General features: G+C 42.2%; 1 protein-coding gene across 2 annotated transcripts in view; it reads left to right on the forward strand.

The window, feature by feature from the left end:
• LOC115863773 (transducin-like enhancer protein 1) overlaps nucleotides 1–10,715 on the forward strand; it is an 87,788-nt gene extending 77,073 nt beyond the window's left edge. For both annotated transcript variants that reach the window (XM_030876938.2, XM_030876939.2), the window contains exons 15-20: nucleotides 1,638–1,887; nucleotides 3,849–4,096; nucleotides 7,255–7,402; nucleotides 8,798–8,948; nucleotides 9,900–9,976; nucleotides 10,122–10,715. In XM_030876938.2, coding sequence (XP_030732798.1) covers nucleotides 1,638–1,887; nucleotides 3,849–4,096; nucleotides 7,255–7,402; nucleotides 8,798–8,948; nucleotides 9,900–9,976; nucleotides 10,122–10,229 — 982 coding nt within the window. In that variant the 3' untranslated portion in view covers nucleotides 10,230–10,715. The remainder of the gene's footprint in view (nucleotides 1–1,637; nucleotides 1,888–3,848; nucleotides 4,097–7,254; nucleotides 7,403–8,797; nucleotides 8,949–9,899; nucleotides 9,977–10,121) is intronic.
• Nucleotides 10,716–21,010: the final 10,295 nt, after the last annotated feature.

Genomic DNA, 21,010 nt, shown 5'->3' on the forward strand with positions numbered 1-21,010 from the left:
TGGATAAGAAGAAAGTGAAAGCAGTGGTCTTCAAAGTGCCTAGTTCAGATGTGGGTGGGAAATAAAACGTTAGTACTCCTATATCTTCCATCCTCTACAGGGTCTTTTCTTTGTGCGTGCTTTCTAGTATCTGTAGTATATGAGTGCTTGGAGTTTAAATAATTAGATTGTTAGAGAAAAAATATGCTGTAAGATTTTAGTGTAGAAACAGAAGTGTGCACTAGGATTAGGTTTGTTTGTATTTAACAGGGAAGAAAATAATAGCTTAAGTAAAATAGAAGTTTATTTCTCTCTCCCATAAAAGATACTGGCTGTCAGTAGCCTAGGGCAGGTATCACAGCCCCAGTGATACAGCCCCAGGTCTCACAGTGTCACCAGGACCTCTGCATTCTATCTTTCTGTTCTGTCCCCCTCAGCAATTGAGTTCCATCTTCAGAGTCACCCTGTGGCCCAGAAACGCTGCTGGAGCTCCAGTCATCTTGCTCATAGTGCAGGTAGCAAGAAGGAGGAAGAGAAGAAGGAAGGCACTCTCTCCTCCCTCTTTTTAAATTCTTTTTCTTTTCTTTTTTTTAATTTTTTTTTTTTTTTTTCCCGGTATGCGGACCTCTCACTGTTGTGGCCTCTCCCGTTGCAGAGCACAGGCCCCGGACGCGCAGCCGCTCCGCGGCATGTGGGATCTTCCCAGACCGGGGCACAAACCCGTGTCCCCTGCATCGGCAGGTGGACTTTCAACCACTGCGCCACCAGGGAAGCCCCTTTTTTTAAATTAATAAACTTATTTTTTAGAATAATGTTAGGTTCACAGCAAAATTGAATGGAAAGTACAGGTAGTTTCCATGTCCCTCAGGGTCCCCTTTCTTTCAAGTTATGAACTAAGTGCTGCCCAGCACCTTCTGCCTACATCTCATCGGTCAGCACATGGGCATACCTGGCTAGAGCAACGCTGGGAAGAGTAGTCTTTTAGTTGAAAGCTTTGCTGCCTTCGATAAAACTGGGCTTTGTGGCCAAAGTAGACAGGGAGGTCGTTGAGGTGGAAACTTGAAGTCTTGTCAGAAAGCCATTTGATGTAAGAGAATCTCTTTATTATTTTCTGTTAATTATGCAAAAGAGAGTTTAAGTCCAAGCCTGAAACTGGTACGTTTAGAAAGCTGTTTTTGTTTGTTGATGTTGAAGTACATGGTTTACCGTGTGTAATCATTATGAGCTCTCAAGGGCTTCATCTTAAGCATCAAAAATAATCATTTTAAATTATACTAAGGAATCATACAATTATACAGGGTACAAGAAGGAAGTATTTTATGTTAATTTGGAAGCACATGTAATGTTTTTTAACAGGATTTGAAGGAATGCCTTACGGAATGAAGAGCACAGTTTAAAAATCTTAAAAAAGTTTTTAAAAAAGCATTTAATATATATCTTTTTTAACACCCTGGACTTTGGCTGTTATTTATTTCGTTTGTTTCATCAGTAAACACTTCAACTTATACTGATTTCAAAAGGAAGTCGTGGCAAGAATCTTTGCTCTGTCTTTCTCATAGAAGCGTGCTGTGGTAAGGACTAATTGCTTTATGATAAATGTTTTTTCTGTCTCCTCTCCCGTTCTTCTCTCTTCTCCCTAACCGTCCCCTCCCCAAAAGCGCATACTCCTTCCACGTTACTGCGGACGGTCAGATGCAGCCTGTCCCCTTCCCCCCGGACGCCCTCATTGGCCCCGGCATCCCCCGCCACGCTCGCCAGATCAACACCCTGAACCACGGGGAGGTGGTGTGTGCGGTGACCATCAGCAACCCCACGCGACACGTGTACACGGGCGGCAAGGGCTGCGTCAAGGTCTGGGACATCAGCCACCCCGGCAACAAGAGCCCCGTCTCTCAGCTCGACTGTCTGGTGAGTGAGAAGGAGCTGGTGCACAAGGGTAATTTCCTCCTGGAGACTCAGTAAGGAAATCGCTGTCGGGGCCTGGGTTTTATTCCCATTATGAGGAAATGGAAGCCCATTCTGTTTCCTGTGTTAGCTATTTAGCTCTCCCCACTCTCTCCCCTCAGCGTGAAGGTTTCATTTGTTGCTGTTTCAGTGGTTAAATCCCAGAGTTGATGGATTTCTCTTAAAACATATTTTAACAGTAGTTTACAGAAGCGGTTCTTGTTTGAATGTGTATTCAGAAGGGGGTTTCCCGTTTAATGGATGGAGTGCAGCTAGGCCTGGACTCTGAGCCCTGCACTCCCCTCGACTTTTAATTTCCCTACAGCCTTTGGATAAATATTGAAGAGTAAACATTTGATAACGTGGCATAAAACCATTCTGAACAGGGTCTGTGTTTTCAGGGAGACCTGGCTGAGTTTTATGACCTTAACTTTACGAACGAGTTACTAGATCGCACTGCAAGAAATCAGGGCAGCCTTCAGCAGGACGGGGGTGGTGGGAATGCTTCCCCGCCTCCCCCCAGCCAATACCATGTTGCGTTTTTCAGGATCATAGAATACATCAGGACATGTTCTCTACACAGTAGCCACAGGATTTACACACCACGTACCATTGGCCTGAAGTGGACTATAGGCTGCCCTGCCCCTGTAGGGTGTCTGCCTGCACTTTGCTTCGGCATGTGGTACACTTTACCTGCTGCCCCCCTGGCAAGTGGCAAGGATTCCTGAGAGGGTGTTTCCAAAACGAAGACTGACTGTGTTTTTTGAGACGAAAAGCCTCTTTGGGCTAGTTCTTGGGTTTTTGTTTTTTTTTTGCAATCAAATAACTTAAAAATATATCCATTAATGAAAGTTAAACATAGGGAAACATACTTGAACATCTTACGGAAAAACCCAAGCAAGCTTTTTGGCAGCCCAATGGTAGGAGAGTTTTGTAACACTCATCATCTTTTTTGAAATTACATTGCTTAAAGTTTCTCTAATCTTTGAACAATAGGCCATGGTTAAAGCATACTAAAGACTCTGACTGTATCTGTTTGGGTCAAAGGATAGCAGTTATTTCTTTGTTGCAGAGGGCGGGGGTCATTTTAGGTCCCACCTCCCTTTTCTAATGTGTTGGTTTTGATGGAGAGATGCCTTCTTTTTTTTTTTTTTTGCCATACGCGGGCCTCTCGCTGTTGTGGCCTCTCCCGTTGCAGAGCACAGGCTCCGGACGTGCAGGCTCAGCGGCCATGGCTCACGGGCCCAGCCGTTCTGTGGCATGTGGGATCTTCCCGGACCGGGACACGAACCCGTGCCCTGCATCGGCAGGCGGACTCTCAACCACTGCGCCACCAGGGAAGCCCAGATGCCTTCTTTTATTCATTTTTTTGGCCTTTGGGTTGAGAGGCTTAAATATCACAGCAGCCGTGTTACAACTTGAGAAAGCAGCTGTGTTCAAGTCTCAGACAAGGATCCATTTGGCTAATAAAGACACAGTACAAGCCTTAGGCAGAAACTTAAGAGTAATGAAAACCAAAGCATAGGTAGTATGTCTGCAGTTTCCAAATAGTAAATAACGGAGGCTGATGAGGTCAAAGATTTACAAACTAGCTGTGAAAAGTGGCTTCTTTGTAAAGAAGTACATGTACCCTTACCTTACATCCCCTGATCATCTCAGTTGCGTCTACTCAGCAGGAAATTGGGCTTCGGCGGCAGTTATATCTAAGCCTTCACACATGCCGAGCAATCCTGTGAGTTTGCTTTGTTTACGACTTCAAAGGAGCCAGGGGCCATCAGATGCTGATCTTTACTACAGAACGCTTGCTTTGGTAGTGTCCCCGAAATACCACTTTTTAAGTCAACAACGGAGACAGCAGTTAGAGAACATGGCATTGTTACTGCTTGGTCATGCATTATAACAATTGAATTATGTTTATTTCACAGAACAGGGATAACTACATCCGTTCCTGCAAATTGCTCCCTGATGGCTGCACTCTCATAGTGGGAGGGGAAGCCAGTACCCTGTCCATTTGGGACCTGGCGGCTCCCACCCCGCGCATCAAGGCAGAGCTGACGTCCTCGGCCCCCGCCTGCTACGCCTTGGCCATCAGCCCCGACTCCAAGGTCTGCTTCTCATGCTGCAGCGACGGCAACATCGCCGTGTGGGACCTGCACAACCAGACGCTGGTGAGGTGAGCAGGGGTGGTTTCCTGAGTGGGGCTTCCCTGCTTGAGTACCTGGGTCAAAAGGCCCCCTATTACCCCTGCTTCTCTGCCGGCCCCCAGGCTCAGCCCACACGTGCCAGGCTTGGATCTGGGTGTCAGTACCATATCACCGCCCTCAGAGGGCTTACGGTCTTGTGGCCACACTTGGGTGTCACCCAGGCTTTATATTTACCTCCCTAATGTTCCCGTTCTTCAGCCACATACACATGCCAGATTTGTTTAAAAAACACTCCTGGCTTTTGCCAAGGGGCAGCATACCATGGATTAGATGGAGGTACAAAAGGTCCTCAATACTAGATGTTTTTGGCTTTGCCTAGAACCTCGTATGTGCGCACAGGAGCCAGCTGATAAAGGATGACAGAAAATCAACAAAAGGACATTAGAAGAGATTCCACGAATTTCACCCACAGAATGGTTTTAAAGTAGCTGTGTTTCTCAATAACTAAATAAGCTCTGTCCAGGGGTCATTCCACCCAGGAAGGAGCCCAGCTGCTTGGAATCTGCCAGCTTTGTGTCCCTCCTCGGCTCTGGCCAGCTCACTCCCTCTGGCTGAGTTGGTGCTCACGTCAGGGACGTTAGAGAAAAGTCTTTAGAAAAGGAAGAGCTAGTTAAACATCTACGGCAGAACGGGCCTGTGTTTCGCCCTTTCGTGTCACAGTTCATCTTCGCTCAGGAACACTGTTCATGGTGCCTTTTTAGACTTGGATGTTATTTAGCAGGGCTCCTCCCGTGCTTCTGGGCCCAGAGCTGGAGGGAAGGGACGGGCTGTGGAGTTGATTATAGCAGCTCACTCTTTCTTCAACTGTTTCTGTAGAAATCCACTAAGTGTCACCGAACCAGGCTCTGTCCCTGTGTGTCGGTGACAGTGTGGTTATTTTTCTTGTCACTCTCCGGGCAGCTCAGAATGAGCAAAGTGAACAAACGGAGCCAAGCCAACAGCCCCTTCAAACTTTCAGCCTAGCAAGTGTCGGCTGTTTTTTCTTTTCTTTCTGCTTTTTTCTTTTTTAAACTTAATAAATAGCTCTCCCAAAATATTCATTCGAAGTGCTTTTCAAATATTCATCTCTTTAATCCTTGTCGCTTCTGCACTGCTGTTATCCTGATGTTATCGTGGAGGAGCTGTAATGGGGCCCAGGCACTCTGCCCTCTTGTATGTTCTGGGCCCCTGCTCTGTGCCGGCCCCCAGGGAGTAAGTACCTGTTGGATACGTTGGCCTGCTTCACACATCTCTCCCTCTCTCAGTTTGGACAGGCCACACGTGGCTAGCGGCCACTCTGTGTGACAGGGCAGTACAGAGTCTCCTGAATATCTTTGTATCTGCTGTGACCCAGCACGTTCTGAACAGCCCTAGGATCTGCGTTCTAGGAGCCTGACCTGAGGGTAGCGCTGAGATAAGTGGACGGAGGGATCGAGGGACACCCACGAAGAGCTTAGGTCAGCAGAGAAACACAGTTGTTTTCAAGAAGTCAAAGTATTTCATGAGTTTCAGAGGTAAAAAAAAAATTCAGAGGATGAAATGAAGAGGAGGTCCCTGGGTTTCACGAGCTGTTTGAGGACAGAAAAGCAGCACTTTGGAAATGTGGGGCAGGACTGCTCCAGACCAGCGGGAAAGCCTTGGGTGCAGGCTGGGACGTTTGAGGCAGAGAGTTGGGGTGCATGGGGGAGAGGACCAGGATGGAAGCTCTGAGTAGTTTTCAGGGAAGAGATTTTTGGAGTGATGGTTCACATCTTGTTTCAGAATTCAGGGCAACAGTGGTGCTCTTGTCTTTTCCTCCATGCCCTTTAAATTCCAAGGTCAGCTTTAAAGTTGGGAGCTCTGCAGGAATACTAAGGTAATAGGAAGGACATTGAATAGGAAGGACATTCTCCGGGCATTGAAATTTCCAAGCAGTTCTCTCATGGATTCTGCCTGGTTCACCATCCTGATCGAACCTCGGAACACTTCTCACCTGTTCCAGTCACTCCTCTGCCAGCTCCCTCTTGGCCTGCAAAAGCAGGTCCACGACCCCCATGCCACCAGCCCCGTGGTGGCTTACGTCAACCTCCCCTCGGCAAGCCCTGCCTGGGGCCTGGCAGAGCATTGCACTCAGCAAATCCCTGTCGGCTCGTTGTCCTTGGTAGTGGTTCTTTGTTGTTTTGTTTGTTTGTTTTTTGAAGTATAGTTGATTTACAGTGTTGTGCTAGTTTCTGCCGTACAGCCAAGTGGCACATTCTTTTTTTTTATATTCTTTTCCATTATGGTTTATCCCAGGAGTTTGGATAGAGTTCCCTGTGCTAGACAGTAGGACCTTGTTGTTTATCCATTCTAAATGTAATAGTTTGCATCTGCTAACCCCAAACTCCCAGTCCATCCCTCCCAGCCCCCCACCCTTGGCAACCACAAGTCTGTTCTTTGGTGGTGGTTTTTGACTGAGGCACGAGGTTCCCCTTTAAGAGAACAACAGCCTTGTGCTCAGATTTGAGGGCAGGACCGTGCCCAGGGGTCAGTCAGCAATCAGCTCTGTCTCTGCCCCACACCTCTGAGTCAGGAGGCCGGCATGCCCCTTTGTCTCCAGGAGTCCAGATTTCCTAACGTGGGGCTCTTTCGAATAGAAAACGCGAGGTTGAGTAAATACATGAGCTCATGCTTTGTTGGCACGAAGGGCATTGCCGTGTTACTCACTCATGAAAATGGGAGTGCTCCTCGGCCCTGGGCTGGTGATGTGGTGATTCAGGCCTGCACAGTTATAGGCCAAGCCTGCTTCTTTCTTTAAGGAATACACTTGGGATTTTGTGTGTTTGTCTTTTTTCCCCCACTTTCACACTTAAAACACTTTTTCAGACCTAGGAGGAATTTTACCTTCCAGACAGATTTGTGAGAATAGCTATAGGAGCGTATTTAACTTCTCCTGTGTGGTGACCTAAAACGGCATTCCATTTCTTCAGCACTTGGATCATGAAAAAAGGAAAAGAAAGTCTGCAGGTGCCGTTTCCTCTCCTCCTCGGGGGGAAGGTTGGTTTGATCTTGCACATCAGCAGACACCGAGGAGGTGACACACGCACAGCGAGTCCAAAACTAACAACACAACAGTGTTTACCTTGAGCTCTGGCAGGAAATCATTATTCAATCTGGTTTGTTTTATCAGGCAATTCCAGGGCCACACAGACGGGGCCAGCTGTATTGACATTTCTAACGACGGCACCAAGCTCTGGACGGGCGGCTTGGACAACACGGTCCGGTCCTGGGACCTGCGTGAAGGGCGGCAGCTGCAGCAGCACGACTTCACCTCCCAGGTGCAGGCTTGTCCCTCCCCGGAACCCACGCGGTGCTCTGTGTGTGGTGCACGCCCTCCCCATACCTTCCCCGCTCCCTCCCACCCCCCAGAGTAGTAGCTAGACAAACAGACCTGGCTTTAATTTGAGATACAAACACACACACACACACACACACACACACACACACACACACAAATTACCCTGAAACACTTAGACTGGTTTTTAAAATGCTGTAGGTTAAGATGTGTTAGTTGTTTTACTTGTATATGAGTTGTTTCAGGAATTTGTGCCATGAAGAACATGCAGGGTCTGATCTGTTGTCCATCTAATGTGGGGATGAGAAATGATTTTATTCACATATAAATAGACCTTGAGAAATATGCAGGGATATCACAAGGAGTAGAGAAAAATCATAACAGCTCTGCAAGTTGATTCATTTTGCTTAAATCAGGGAGCTTAAAAAATCCAGCAGTATCTCAGTGGATGCCCATTTTGTTACTCATCCCTCAGACACTGGACTCATGGCTGACTCGATTTATGGAGTTTTGAAATGATATAAAAATGGCAACTTTGTGGACTGTGGAGCTTATTTAGATGTCAAGTGTCTGAATCTAGGCCTGTTTGGGGAAAGATAGTGCATGCCATTTTAAGTGTTTTCTGTTGATGGTGGAATTGTCCTTTTTATTGTGACTTATTTACTTACTTTTTTTTCTTTAATAATTCCAGTCAGAAAAATAGGACAGAAATGGAAAACAACTATACGTGCAACTAAATTTCATGTCCCTGTCAAAATTTTGTTGAGTTTCTTATAGGCTTCCCTGTTCCCTTCCAGTCCTGTTCCCATTATGGGTAGGATCCTATTTTTGGTCTGCCCTTTTTTAAAACTTCTTATGGAAAGTTTCAAATATATTCAATTTATGAGAACAGAGAATGTTCAAGCATATATGAAAGTACAGAGAATTATATGATAAACCACATATGCCCATCACCCAGCTTCAACAGTTACTAACACATGACCAGTCTTGTCTCATCTGTCATCCCTGCCCCCAAACACTGGATTATTTTTAAGTAAATCCCAGACGTTATATCATTTCATCCATAAGTATTTCAGTTAGTATCTGTAAAAGATAAGGAACCCTTTCAAACAACACACAGAATACCGTTATTATTAAGAACAATTTCTTGATTTTATCACCCATGACACAAGTGTTGCAGTTGTTTTTATTTTTTTCCAATTGTTTCATAAAGGCCTTTAACACTTGACTTATCTGGGTTGGCATGGTTGTCCTGTAGACTTTGCCTTTGCTTATTACCTCCTCCTGTTCTTGCTAGTTTTTCCCCTTTTCTTGTTGTCTGTTCACTTCCTAAGTCTACTGGGCAGAATACTCAGTGAGCCTCTTCTGCTTCTTGTAGATATTCTCCCTTGGTTATTGCCCAACTGGGGAGTGGCTGGCCGTGGGCATGGAGAGCAGCAACGTGGAAGTTCTCCACGTGAACAAACCTGACAAGTACCAGCTGCATCTCCACGAGAGCTGTGTGCTCTCCCTGAAATTTGCTTATTGTGGTGAGTTCAACTGAAAGGAAACCGGGAAATGTTGATGGCCTAAATGGAAAATACTTCTAAAAAATATAGTGGAGATGATATCTGGAAAAAAATGTTGTTCTCTGAGCATCTGGATGCAGTAATTCTGTTGTCTTAAAATGTCCCTCAGAGCATAGGGATGTCTGTTTTTGTCTGTTTCCCTGAGTTGGGAAAAGTCAGCAGGTGATAGAATTGCCTAATACGAAGTTCTGACACATGTTTGTTTTCAGCGGGGAGTGTCAGGGGTGTGGGTGGAGGCAACCCCTCTGAGAGGGGTTGGTGGGAGTTTATAGAAAAATGAGGCAGGAGCAGAGGAGGTTGCTATGAACTGACCGGGATGAGCAGCCCATGGGCAGAGAAGGGAACACTTAGCTGCACCCAGACCGTTACACTCTGCAGTGAGGATAATGAGGGAAGAAGTTCATGGGGGGTCAAATATTTATTCACAAGATGGATGGATGGATGGACGGATGGATGGATGGATGGACGGATGGACAGATGGATGGATGAATAGCTATCACATATTGACCATCCTATGTGCCATATGTGCTGTCTGCCATTTAACTTAGATTCGTCATTTAATCCTTCCTAGTCCCATTTTATCATAAAGAAGCTAACAGAAGACAACTTCATTGACTGACTATTCGAGGACCCACTGCATGCTCCGTGTGAAGCTACCTGTCATGTATCCGGTGGCTAATGGGACTGACATGGTTCCTGCCACCGCTTTGATTAAACCCAAGATCACAGATGGTTCACAGTGGAGCCCAGATTTAAAACCTGCTGTGTCTATTCATGTCATGGCCCAACCCCTTGGACATGATAGTTCATGATTAAAAATGCTCTGAGTTTGATTAAGCCCAAGTAGCTAATAGTATAGCAGGAATTCTAATCTAGTTAAGCCACAACCACATGTTCCTTTGCTAATTCTAGGTAAATGGTTTGTGAGTACTGGAAAAGATAACCTCCTCAATGCTTGGCGGACACCCTATGGAGCTAGCATATTCCAGGTAAGTCCGTGCGCCTTACATAGAATGACAGACAGTTGGACCACAGCATTGCTGATGACGCCAGCAGTGAAGGTGCCTTGTTGGGAGCAGGGCCCTGAGCATCTCTGTTCCACATTAAACACATGTCCATTGTTTTCTCTTCCAGTCCAAAGAGTCCTCATCCGTGCTCAGCTGTGACATCTCTGTGGATGATAAGTACATAGTCACTGGCTCAGGGGACAAGAAAGCTACAGTCTATGAAGTCATCTACTGAAAACATTATGTGGTTTAACGTTTATAGTTGAATTGGGCCAAAATGTTTTGAATTTGTAGAAATAGAAAAGTTATAACTTTAAAAACACAAAAACCTGTTTCCAAACCTTGACACAAAACTACTTTGCGTCTACAAAGAGGAGGCCGTGAGCACATCAACAGAAGGTCACCTACCTACCTAGACCAAATGGAGCACCGAGGCAAAGTGGACAGAGGGGTGAGGGTTGTGGGCTTGAGGAATGGAGCCCGCTGACCTGGGCAGAGTCCATCCTTTTCTTTCTGTGAGATCTGCCGAGATTACCTTTCTGTTCCTTGCCGTTCCCCTCCTGTCTGTCCGTGGTAGAGCAGTGGTGTCTCCAATGAACTTGTTTCCTCGTTTTGCATCTTGTGAAATGTTTTTTTGTATTTTTGTTGAAGGTTAAACATTTGTATAAATTGTAAATATATTTGGTTTATTACAGTAAAGGCTTTAGTACCAATAAGTGGTTTTCCTTCTTCTTCATTGTTTTTATCAACGCTTTGGGATCGTTGGTGCGGGTTCTATAAGCAAAGTTCAAACATTTGTAGAGGAAGTTGTAAAGTGCACTTCTTATTTTATAAATATATTTTGTCACGGACTCCCACCGCACTAGAACCTAATTAACACTTCTGAGTTAACCAGGAAGTCAAGACTAGGAATAATGAGTAACCGGAGGTTTATTAACGACGATTTTATTTGGGAAGCAAAAATAACTTTGCCAAGATTCATTCTTTTGTTTGGATACTGTTGTGATTCGAGGTCACAAATTAAAGCTTTGCCTTTTCTTGGTGATTCACTGGGAGATAGAATATTCTTTTCTCTAGGAAAGCCTAGCATTTTCAAATCTCTAGTCTCTCCCTTCACAAGCTGCACATTTCAAGAAAGGGAGGTGACTTGGGTTTAGTGTTAAGACTGATGATATCCACAAAGCTGTGGAGTTCATTAACCTGTAAAAGAAAGGTGGGATGCCTGCTGGTTTTATCTCATTAATACTTATTTGATCTATTATATTAATTGACGTGAGCCAACCACACTCAGCACTTCGCTCCATCCTTCTCGTTAAGGCTTTTCCCTGCAGCTACAGCCCTGGCCCCCTGTCATTAGTCTGGTCCTTATCTTTGTGGACAAGCTTTCACTAATTTGATTAGATGAAACCTGTAACCCTGGGCTTTTAATAAGTTGCCGTGCATGGTTCCTCCTGGAAAGGCTGCATGACTCATTCTTTATATACCTATTATTTACTGCTATATTTTCAAAAATAATGGTTAATAATTTTAAACCAGGTTTTCTGGCTGTTTAAAAATAGCACCTAAGGAATCTTTTAATGTTCTTATTTTCTTATGATCCAGCAGTTTGTTGGCAGTTTAACATTTTTCGTTTGTTATCCAGACCTTCTTGTTTTTATACACTTAACATTATTTTGTTTGCTTTTTGCCAAAATAATGTTTATGTACATAGTTCGTTAAATATTTTCTCTTCTCAGTAAGTGGATGGCAAAGGCCTAATTACTAAAGCTGATTTCTCTCTCATCCCTTCCTTGTATAATGAAGTAAGTTTCTGTACTACAGACTCCGATGGCTTGTTAATGAGCTGTTTACCTCTTCTCTCTCCTTCCCTGCCTCACCATCCCTGTTTTCTGTAGAGTAGAGGTTAAGTTGCTGTAACAGCACCCAACAGTACAGTGGCTTTGAGACCACAAAAGGGTTTGTGTCTTACCACCTATGACCCAGAGCCTCAGGGCAGTGATGCAGCTCTGCACTTGCACCGTTATTCCCGTGGGCCTCCACTCCTAGTCAGCAGTGGGGAAAGAGTGGGAGTCCAGGGGAAGGGGTATGCTTCCAGGCAGGTGACTAGGAATTTGTCCATCACTTCCACTACTGGTCCCTTGGTGGGGACTTAGTCACGTGGGAGACGAGATTTCTCCTACTGTGCAGCGGGTGCTCCTGGAGAAGGGGGAATATATTTGAAGGGATTCTGGGTTAAAGAAATAGTCCTATTTTCTGTTGGTGCATTTTCTCCCTTCATGCTTTATGGTTTCCCAAGCTTCCAATATTCTTTCTCTCATGGGATTTTCTGAGGGTCTAGATCTTATCAAGACATCGATTATCTTGAATCTGATGAAACCAGTCCATTGCTTTTGGATGAGACTCTAGTCTGGTCCTGGAAGAGGCGTTCTACAGAGCTCGTCCCTCTGCTCGGGGTTTGGAATCTTGGGGAATTACCGAGACAGTTGTTTCCTCACTTGTTAAACGGGAACGATAAAATAGTCATACCTCCTTCTCAGGGTCTTGAAGGTCAGACTCAGGGATGTGAAGCACGACTGGGACCACCAACTGTCTCACAGATGGAGGACATGAATGGGAGATTTCTTCCTCAACTGTGAAGTTAGGAGGCCCCACTTCTCTCCCCCGGGAGATTGGAATCATGTGATCGTTGACACCTGGGTAAGCCAAATGTTTATGTACCTCTTGCCTTGAATATGGATTATAAACTAGTGTTCAACAAATTCAGATCCTCCTAGAGAGCGTGCAAGGCAGGTTCACATATAAGAATATCAGGAGATGAATGTCATTATCCCTATTTAAGTAACCAAGGCTCAGGGAAGCTGTGTCCTCCTGGCCTCATGGGAGATAGAACCAAATTCAGGTTTGTTCTTTCTAGCCTTGCAGAGTGGCCTGTGATCGTTCCCAGCTCTCCAGGTTTCCTCTTCATTTTATCTGAAATATTTACAACTTGCACATTTCCCTGATGTATATAGGTGTGTAGATAGGTTTGTGTTTACTCATTTAGGACTGAATTTATGCAAATGATTGTTTTCCCCATTCCTTTTAATAGGTTTTATTTTATATATATTTACTCTTGTTTTTGTTCTGTTTTGTTTTAAGTCACTCACAGTCTTAACTTTGAACGTAGGTTTCTGCCACGTGGCTCTTCCGTGGGATTGAAGTTTGCTGGGTAAAAATTGAAGGCCTAGTGAGACTGGTTTTGTAATGCCTTTTTTCATAACTAGATGTTTCTGGTACTTCATAAGAAGAACAACATATTTCATCAATATGATAATTAACATTTTTAAAGTTTTTGTTATTTGGCAGATGATAGGGAAGTTTCTGACATAAATTATAATCATCCTCACAGTGGCTGAGAGATGGAATTTTTGATGGGTTAATTCTTTGACTGTTTCATGACTGGCAAGTAGCAACGGGCTCCAAAGCATTGATACAGGGATTTTTAAAATTGCACTTTCGCTAACGGCACAACGAGGTGGTGACTTTCCCAAAAGTTTTCCAGCAAATCAGAGAAAGGGATTCTCAATTTCAGCATGCTGTTTAATTCCATCAAGAGATTGCTTCCTCTGCCATCAGCTTGAGCGTGAGGGAGGACATTTCAGACCCTCCGCCCTGCTGTAGATCGTGGCTTATTTGTTTCTCAAGAATATCTTCTCTTCACTCTTCCTTCGGCAGTGAAATCGGCAGATCACCACAGGTTCAGGCTCCCCTGAGCAAGATGAAGCTTGTGTGAGGCGCATTTTCTGCCCCAGTGAACTTTCTCTCCAGACAGCCAAAACTTCTCTGGCTTCATATTTTGTCCTAGCACTTCAACAGTGAAGTGGTTTGGTGTTCAGACTTTATAGTCTGCATCAGAATCACCAGGAGGACTAATTAAAATTCAGATTTCTGGGTCCCAGACTCAGAGTTTTTGATTCAGTACGTCAGGGTGGGACCTGAGAATTTGCATTTCTCAGACAAGTTCCTAGCTGTTCCTGAGGCTGCTGGTCTGGAGACTACACTTTGAGAACTGCTAATCTAGAGCAATAATCTTTACAGTAGAATTATCAACTATTAGAGTATATTCATATTCTCTTAAGACTGGAATAACCGTATACTTTTGGCTTTGGGCTGAGGATTAAAAGTAAAATGACAATAAAATGCAAGGCATACTGTTTTGATGTTGCTGTTCTTACATTAGTCTCTGCTCCCAAAACTAACTTTTGCAGCTAAATATTATAATAGGTCTAAACCAAAATAAAATGCAAGGCATACTGTTTGGATGTTGCTGTTCTTACATTAGTCTCTGTTCCCAAAACTAACTTTAGCAGCTAAATATTATAATAGGTCTAAACCAAAATTGAGCTCTTAAAAAAGTTGCTTTTTTTTTTTTTTTTTACTTAGCCATTACTCAGTGTGAATTATGTGAGTCTTATTATAAGGCTTGGAAAACCTACCATAATCACCTCATGTAGTGGAAGCCTCGAGAATGTACACAATGTTGGAGTGGTGATGCATAATTAAAAGTTAGAAATTGTTCTTCAAAAACCGGAATACTTACTGTATGTAGAACAATAAGCTGCTGACTTTATAGAATGTTTTTCTTCTTCAAATTATCATATTAGATTCAGTCAGTCAGCCAGTGCTTACTGAGTGGGTGACCTCAACATGGGGGCGGTCACTGGGCTAAGGTGAAATTATTCCAGCGGGGGGCACTGGGGAAGAATCTACTGGCAGTAATGGAGGGGCATGTGGGTGAGTCACTGCCCAAAGGAGACCAACGGTAAGAGACAGGCAGGCAGCTCTCAGCAGTCTTGGATGTGAATTACTCATTTGACATTAGCTGGCTAGGGCCGCCGGTGGCTGACGCTCCAGCAAGTATTTGGAAGAACTGCTGTGTTCCAGGTACTGGTCCAAGGGCTTCCAGTTGTTTTCTCATGATTATTTTTTTATTCATAAAAGTATCATATATCTCTGATTTTCAATTTGGAAAATATGGCAAGGTACAAAGAAGAAAATAAAAACCTATAATTGTACCACTTAGAAATAATATATTATTTTTATGCCAATTATATCAACTATAGTACAGATGATTAATAATAGCGAACAAGTGAACAATTTGTTGAGTGTTTTACTATGTGCCAAGGACAGTTGAACACTTTGTGTTATCTCATTGAATTTTCACAAAAGCCCAATGAGGTAGTTACTGGTTTCATACTCATTTAACCGCTGAAGAAACTAAGATTCAGTAACCAGCTTGAGATCACACAACTAATTGTTTATAGAGTGAGATTTAACCCAGGTGGTCAGATTGCAAAGCCCATTGTCTTAATTCTACTGTTCTACCTACTTGTCCATGTGGTTTTGGAACCTGCTTCTCACTTTTTCTTTTGTTTTCAGCTTGACATATGATTGACAAATAAAATAGTAAAATATTTAAAGTGTCCAACATGATGATTTAATATACATATACATTGTGAAAGGATTCCCCACATCCAGTTAATTAACACATGCATCGCTTCACATATTTACCTTTTTTTTTTGGGTGAGAACACAAGTTCTACTTTCCTGGCAAATTTCAGTTATACAATACATTATTATTATCATCCTCTACCTTATTTATCTTATAACTGTAATTTTGTACCTTTACCAACCTCTCCCTATTTCTCTCAACCCCTGTCAACCATCCTCTACCGTTTCTATGAGTTTGAATTTTTTTTTTTAGATTCCACATATAATGCAGCATGCAGTATTTGTCTTTCTCTGTCTGGCTTATTTCACTTAGCTTAATGCTCTGTAGGTTATTTCATCTTGTCACAAATGGCAGGCTTTCCTTTTCAAAGGCTGAATAATAATTCCATTATATATATATATAGATATATATATATGCATACATATACTTACATATGTCACATTTCCTTTATCCATTTATCTGTCAATGGACACAAGGTATATTGTTTTTGTACATTGGCTATTGTGAACAATGCTGCAGTGAACATGGGGGTGCACATATTTCTTCAAGATGATTTCATTTCCTTTGAATGTCTACAAAGAAGTGGGGTTGCTAGATCATATGGTAGTTTTATTTTTAACATTTTGAGAAACCTCTGTAGTGTTCTCCGTAGTGGCTCAACCAATGTACGTTCCCACCAAGAGTTCCCTTTTCTCCATGTTCTCGCCAGTGTTTGTCAGCTCTTGTTTTTTTGGTTATAGATATCCTAACAGATGTGAGGTGATATGTCCTTGTGGTTTTGATTTGCATTTTCTGATGATCAGTGATGTTAAAAACCTTTTCATGTATTTGTTGGCCATTTGTATGTGTTCTTTGGAAAAATGTCTATTTAGGTCCTTTGCTCATTTTAAAAAATTAGGTTATTTGAGGGTTTTTGCTATTCAGTTGACTTTATTATTAAAAGTTATTCACAAACAACTTACTATGCTGGGTTTACTCTAACTTGCCCTTTCTCTTTTATTAGGCATATAGGCTATTTCGAACACCGAGATACAATTCTTATAGAGAAAATGTTTGTATATCATATTCTCGCCTTACTCCTGTTCCTTTCCTTAGAGTTAATCCCAAGAAATGGAATTACTGCATCAAGAGATAGAGTGATATTTCAGATCATTGATATTATTCACTGCCAAATTGCCTTCCAGAAATATTGGGCCCATTTATACTACCCTCAGCAAAGCATGGCAATGCTAGTTTGTTTCAGGTTGACCACATTGTTCTTACTCTGAAGAATATTTGCTAATGATGGGCCATATATGATATCTCATTTCCCCATTTAGTTTTGTTCTAACTTATATTCATTCTTTGAAAGGATCCTAAAGATCTCAGCTGTTTGATCATCCTGTCCTCATACTTAATATGTCTGTCCTGTTAACAATTCCTAGAAAACCTCTCATAGACCCTTGCGAGTTTCTTTCAGCCACTTAAAGTGGATGTCCAATTTTTTCAAGATAGCTTTCTGTTGTATAAACTTGTGGGTTTTATTTTCAATATTAAGAATCAATAGTTTATAATAATTACATGTGTTAATTATTTTCCATCGTTACTCTTTGCTGGCCTCAAGGAGGTAATTTAGAAACCACAATGACGGTAAATGTTAGTAATGAGTTAAAAGCAGGGAACTATAACCTACTTCTATAGCATTTTTGTTGTTTAAAATAAAAGGTTCTTCTGTAGTTGTGTGAGTAATATCCTACTTGTAATGCGGACACAAACTGGGCACTGTTAGGAGAACACTGCATTTGGAATCAACTCCCATCAGGTAAGGATACTAGAGGTGATTCATATGTATACATATACCTACATTCATATGTACATGGCCTTGGGCAAGTTCCTTAGTCCCTCAGGATCTTTCTTCAACTGTCAAATTGTAATAAAAATGCCTACCTCACAGCATTGTTGCAGGCATTAAATGAGATGCCATTTTTTTGAGAATTCAACAATTTTAAGAAATTTGAGATTTTTAAAACAAAATTTACAAATTTTTATCATTTTTTGAGACTTTAACCATGTTGAGAATTTAACATGATGCTGGCTGGTCACTCTTGTTTGAGAAGCTGCCACTTGAGTCCCTGTCTGGCTGACCACTGAACTTACCTGCTTCTTGTTATTTGTGAATGCCTTGGGCAATGAGGAGATGGTCTCAGAATGAACTCAAGCTCGCACATCAGTAACTGGCACTGTCAGCAACTCCAGTTTAGTCTGTTGAAGCACATCTGTGGGTCTTGTAAAGTCAGGCCTCTGTGTCCAAGACCTTCTGAGCTGGCATCTTTCCCTAGAAATAACCAAACTCAGGTGTCAACATTTGAAAAGGCAATTTCTAAAGAAACTTGGAATTGCTTTGCAGCACTTATAGAGGTGCTGCAGACTTGTTTCGGTCCTGACACCGTCTGCTGGCAACTGGTGTAGGTCTACTCTTCATAGCTTATCTCAGCTCTGAAAAAGATGCTGACAGTGTCAGTAAGTATGTTGGGAGGGTACCGTTCATCTCTTAGAACACTGATCATTCAGACTGTTCTCTCTAGGAAGAAAATGTATGCATCAATATTCCTTAGAGTTTGGATGGCATATATCTCTTGCAGTTTTAAAGGCTATACTATGCATTTCACCCAAAAGGAGTGTGCTTTAAGGCTTGCACAATTTCTACCTGTTTGTTAATTGTCAGTGTCAGCATTTTTTGGATGCATGTGGCCATCGCCCTTGCTGTAAGCAGAGCCTGATACTATTTCTTTATTTTCCTCCCTCTGTATCTAGTTAGAGAGCTAACCAGTGTAACAACCCAGTTTTATTGTATGCTCTGAAACCGACTGAGCAAGCAATAGCCAACATGCAAAGCCACTTACACAAGTAAGGCAGGAGGGTCCAAAAATCAGATTACTGTCTTTTATATATGTAGAATCTATACAGATCTATGTCACTAAGGAAGGAACTATAAAGCTTAAAAAAAACTGCAAACGCCTCCATCCTAATATTTCTATTTTTGCGGTATTTCCCTTAAGTCTCTTTCTATGTGCATTCACATGTAAGCACAGCACTCATTTCATTCTGTGGTATTCTGTTCTTCACATTAAACTATCACAAGTTCTTTCCCCCCATATATCTGCATAGTCTTCAGTTATTTTTATTAGTTCCATCAAATGATACACCACCATTTATTAGGCTACTTCTGCAGTGTTGCATGGTTATTATTATTTTTTTTACCACATTTTAACTCTAATAACCACTACTGCATCAAGTATCTCCATGTATAGAACTTTTTTCTTCTTTTGAACTACTTCTTTAGTATAACCTCAAGCATGGGATTTTTAGATCATAGGATGTGAATATATTATAAGCCTAGTTTTCATGTTTGTAGTTGGCTTTCTTGTTTGCATAAAAGTAAAATCTGTTCCCTCCACCCAACACAAGCGTCTCAATCAAGAGTTTTATTTTTATCAAGCATTTCAGTTGTAATATTTCATGAGAATGTTTTATACGGCAAAATGAAAGAAAGGAACACACTGTTTCCCTTTCCATAATACAAACCATCAGCACTCAAGTGAGGTCTCTGTGACAAAACCTATGCCCTTCTGGTTTTCTTATTGTATGAAGTGACCCGTATCTCACTTCTGTGTAAAAGACAGTTGATGAGAAAGACAAAGCTCTTGTTCTTTGGGTGAGTGATTCATTGGTTGATTGCCTAGAGTTTTCCACTTGGGAGCAAATTCCTTCTGTGGTTTCCAGAGCTTGAAGAGACATTAGTTTGCTTTTCAATTTACATGGCCATTCTACTGAATCCACTACACAGCACTCTGCAATTGTAATAGCCCCAATACATAACTTCACATTTGGAATGTAAAGTGCAACCATTCTTAATAGTTTAGTTTAATGGCCACTCTTTTCTTTCCCCTATGGTTTCTTGTATATTATTTTTTTAAGCAGACAGTCATTTTAATGCTACCACATTCTCCATTTAACGTACCGTCTGCAGTGAAAATCCTTTTAAAAACAACTATAGTCCCTTGGAAAGCAAATCACTCAGTATAAGAAAACACTGATCTACAGGAAGAAAATGACCCAATGAGCCCTTGTCTGGAATTTTCCTTTTTCTTTTCTTCCCCTCTAAGCAAAGTGAGCATGATGCATAAGAAAATGCATGAGTATGAGCCGTGGGGAGAGGAGCTGTTGAGACCTGTGGCATGGCACTTCTTAAGGTCCCTGGCAGACCATCATCTGTATATTTGTTTTACTTGAATGACTAGATTTTGAATTAAAGAAACCCTTGTTTTATTTTTTTTTTAAAGCCTTATGAAGTTTCAGGTCACTTTAATTCCTTTTCTTCTTTCACCCCTTTGGCTGAACCCAGGAACCGTAGCCTTCATGACTCTCCCCTTCAGTGTTATCTTCCGAGATCAGTAAAGTAAGAGTTCCTGCTCTCAGCTCTTGGGGTGGGGGGTGGGTGGCATCCCTGATTCCGTTACCAGGGAAACCAGTATCAGATGGGTGCAAAGAAGGTAAAGGGTTCAAGCATCTTATTTGAAGTAATGAACTAACACAACCCATAACTCGCCCTTCCCCCCCCCCCAGCCTATGTAATGTCATGGAAACAGGAACAGAAAAGCCAGCAACTGACAGTGAAGTCACGTGTCTCCGTGTCTCTCTAGGTGTCAGGCATCCTTTTGATATCTTCAAATGCCAATTTGTACAATCCCATGACATATTGTTGGGCTCGAAAGACTTTTATTTGAAGAGTGAATAAAATAGAATTCACCCAGGCAAGATGTCTGCTCTTCTAACCTTTTATCAAACAAATAAGAATTCAGGAATATGGTCCAGGTGATTATTACTGCTTTCCATCGTCGCCACTTTGTCAATGTGCAAACCTTGTCTACCATGTTTGTCTTTCTAATTTCTGAACTAATGCTTAGCAGCATGATGACTATCTGCTAGTGGCTGTAATTTATTTTATCAGATATTTTGACACTCGGAATACCTTCAGTACATGGAAGGTATTCCGAGGTGGGCTTTTCATACCTTCAGTACATGGAATGTAAAGCTTAGTGTTGTTTTTAATCTCTGCCTAAACATTTAGTCATATTGTTTACTAATTTATATCCATTTTAGATGTTTTCCCTTCTAGAAGATGTGGACTCTCAGGATGAAGTAGTTGGAAATCTTAACGTACACATCTAAATAACTGAGAAGTTCTAAGTCGTCTCTAGCATCTGTGGAGCTGAATCCCGCACAGGTAAGGGAAATGCCGTTAAAAAAATGCTCTGTCACGGCTGCAGTTCAGTTGAACATTTCAACAGGGGTTGGTTATTTTTTAGTAATGTGGGACAGTTAGTAGCAGAAGGGACGCTTTAAAAGGAACGGAGTGCTTCAAAGTCATTTCAGCTCTCACCGTTGCCATGTAGAGATGCTGGATTACTCACAGTATGAATTTTTGCCTTTCCAGTTGGCTTTTGTTAAAATAAAAATACACTTCAGTATCCCATCTATTCTGG

Source organism: Globicephala melas, chromosome 6, assembly GCF_963455315.2.
Source record: "Globicephala melas chromosome 6, mGloMel1.2, whole genome shotgun sequence".
NCBI lineage: Eukaryota > Metazoa > Chordata > Mammalia > Artiodactyla > Delphinidae > Globicephala > Globicephala melas.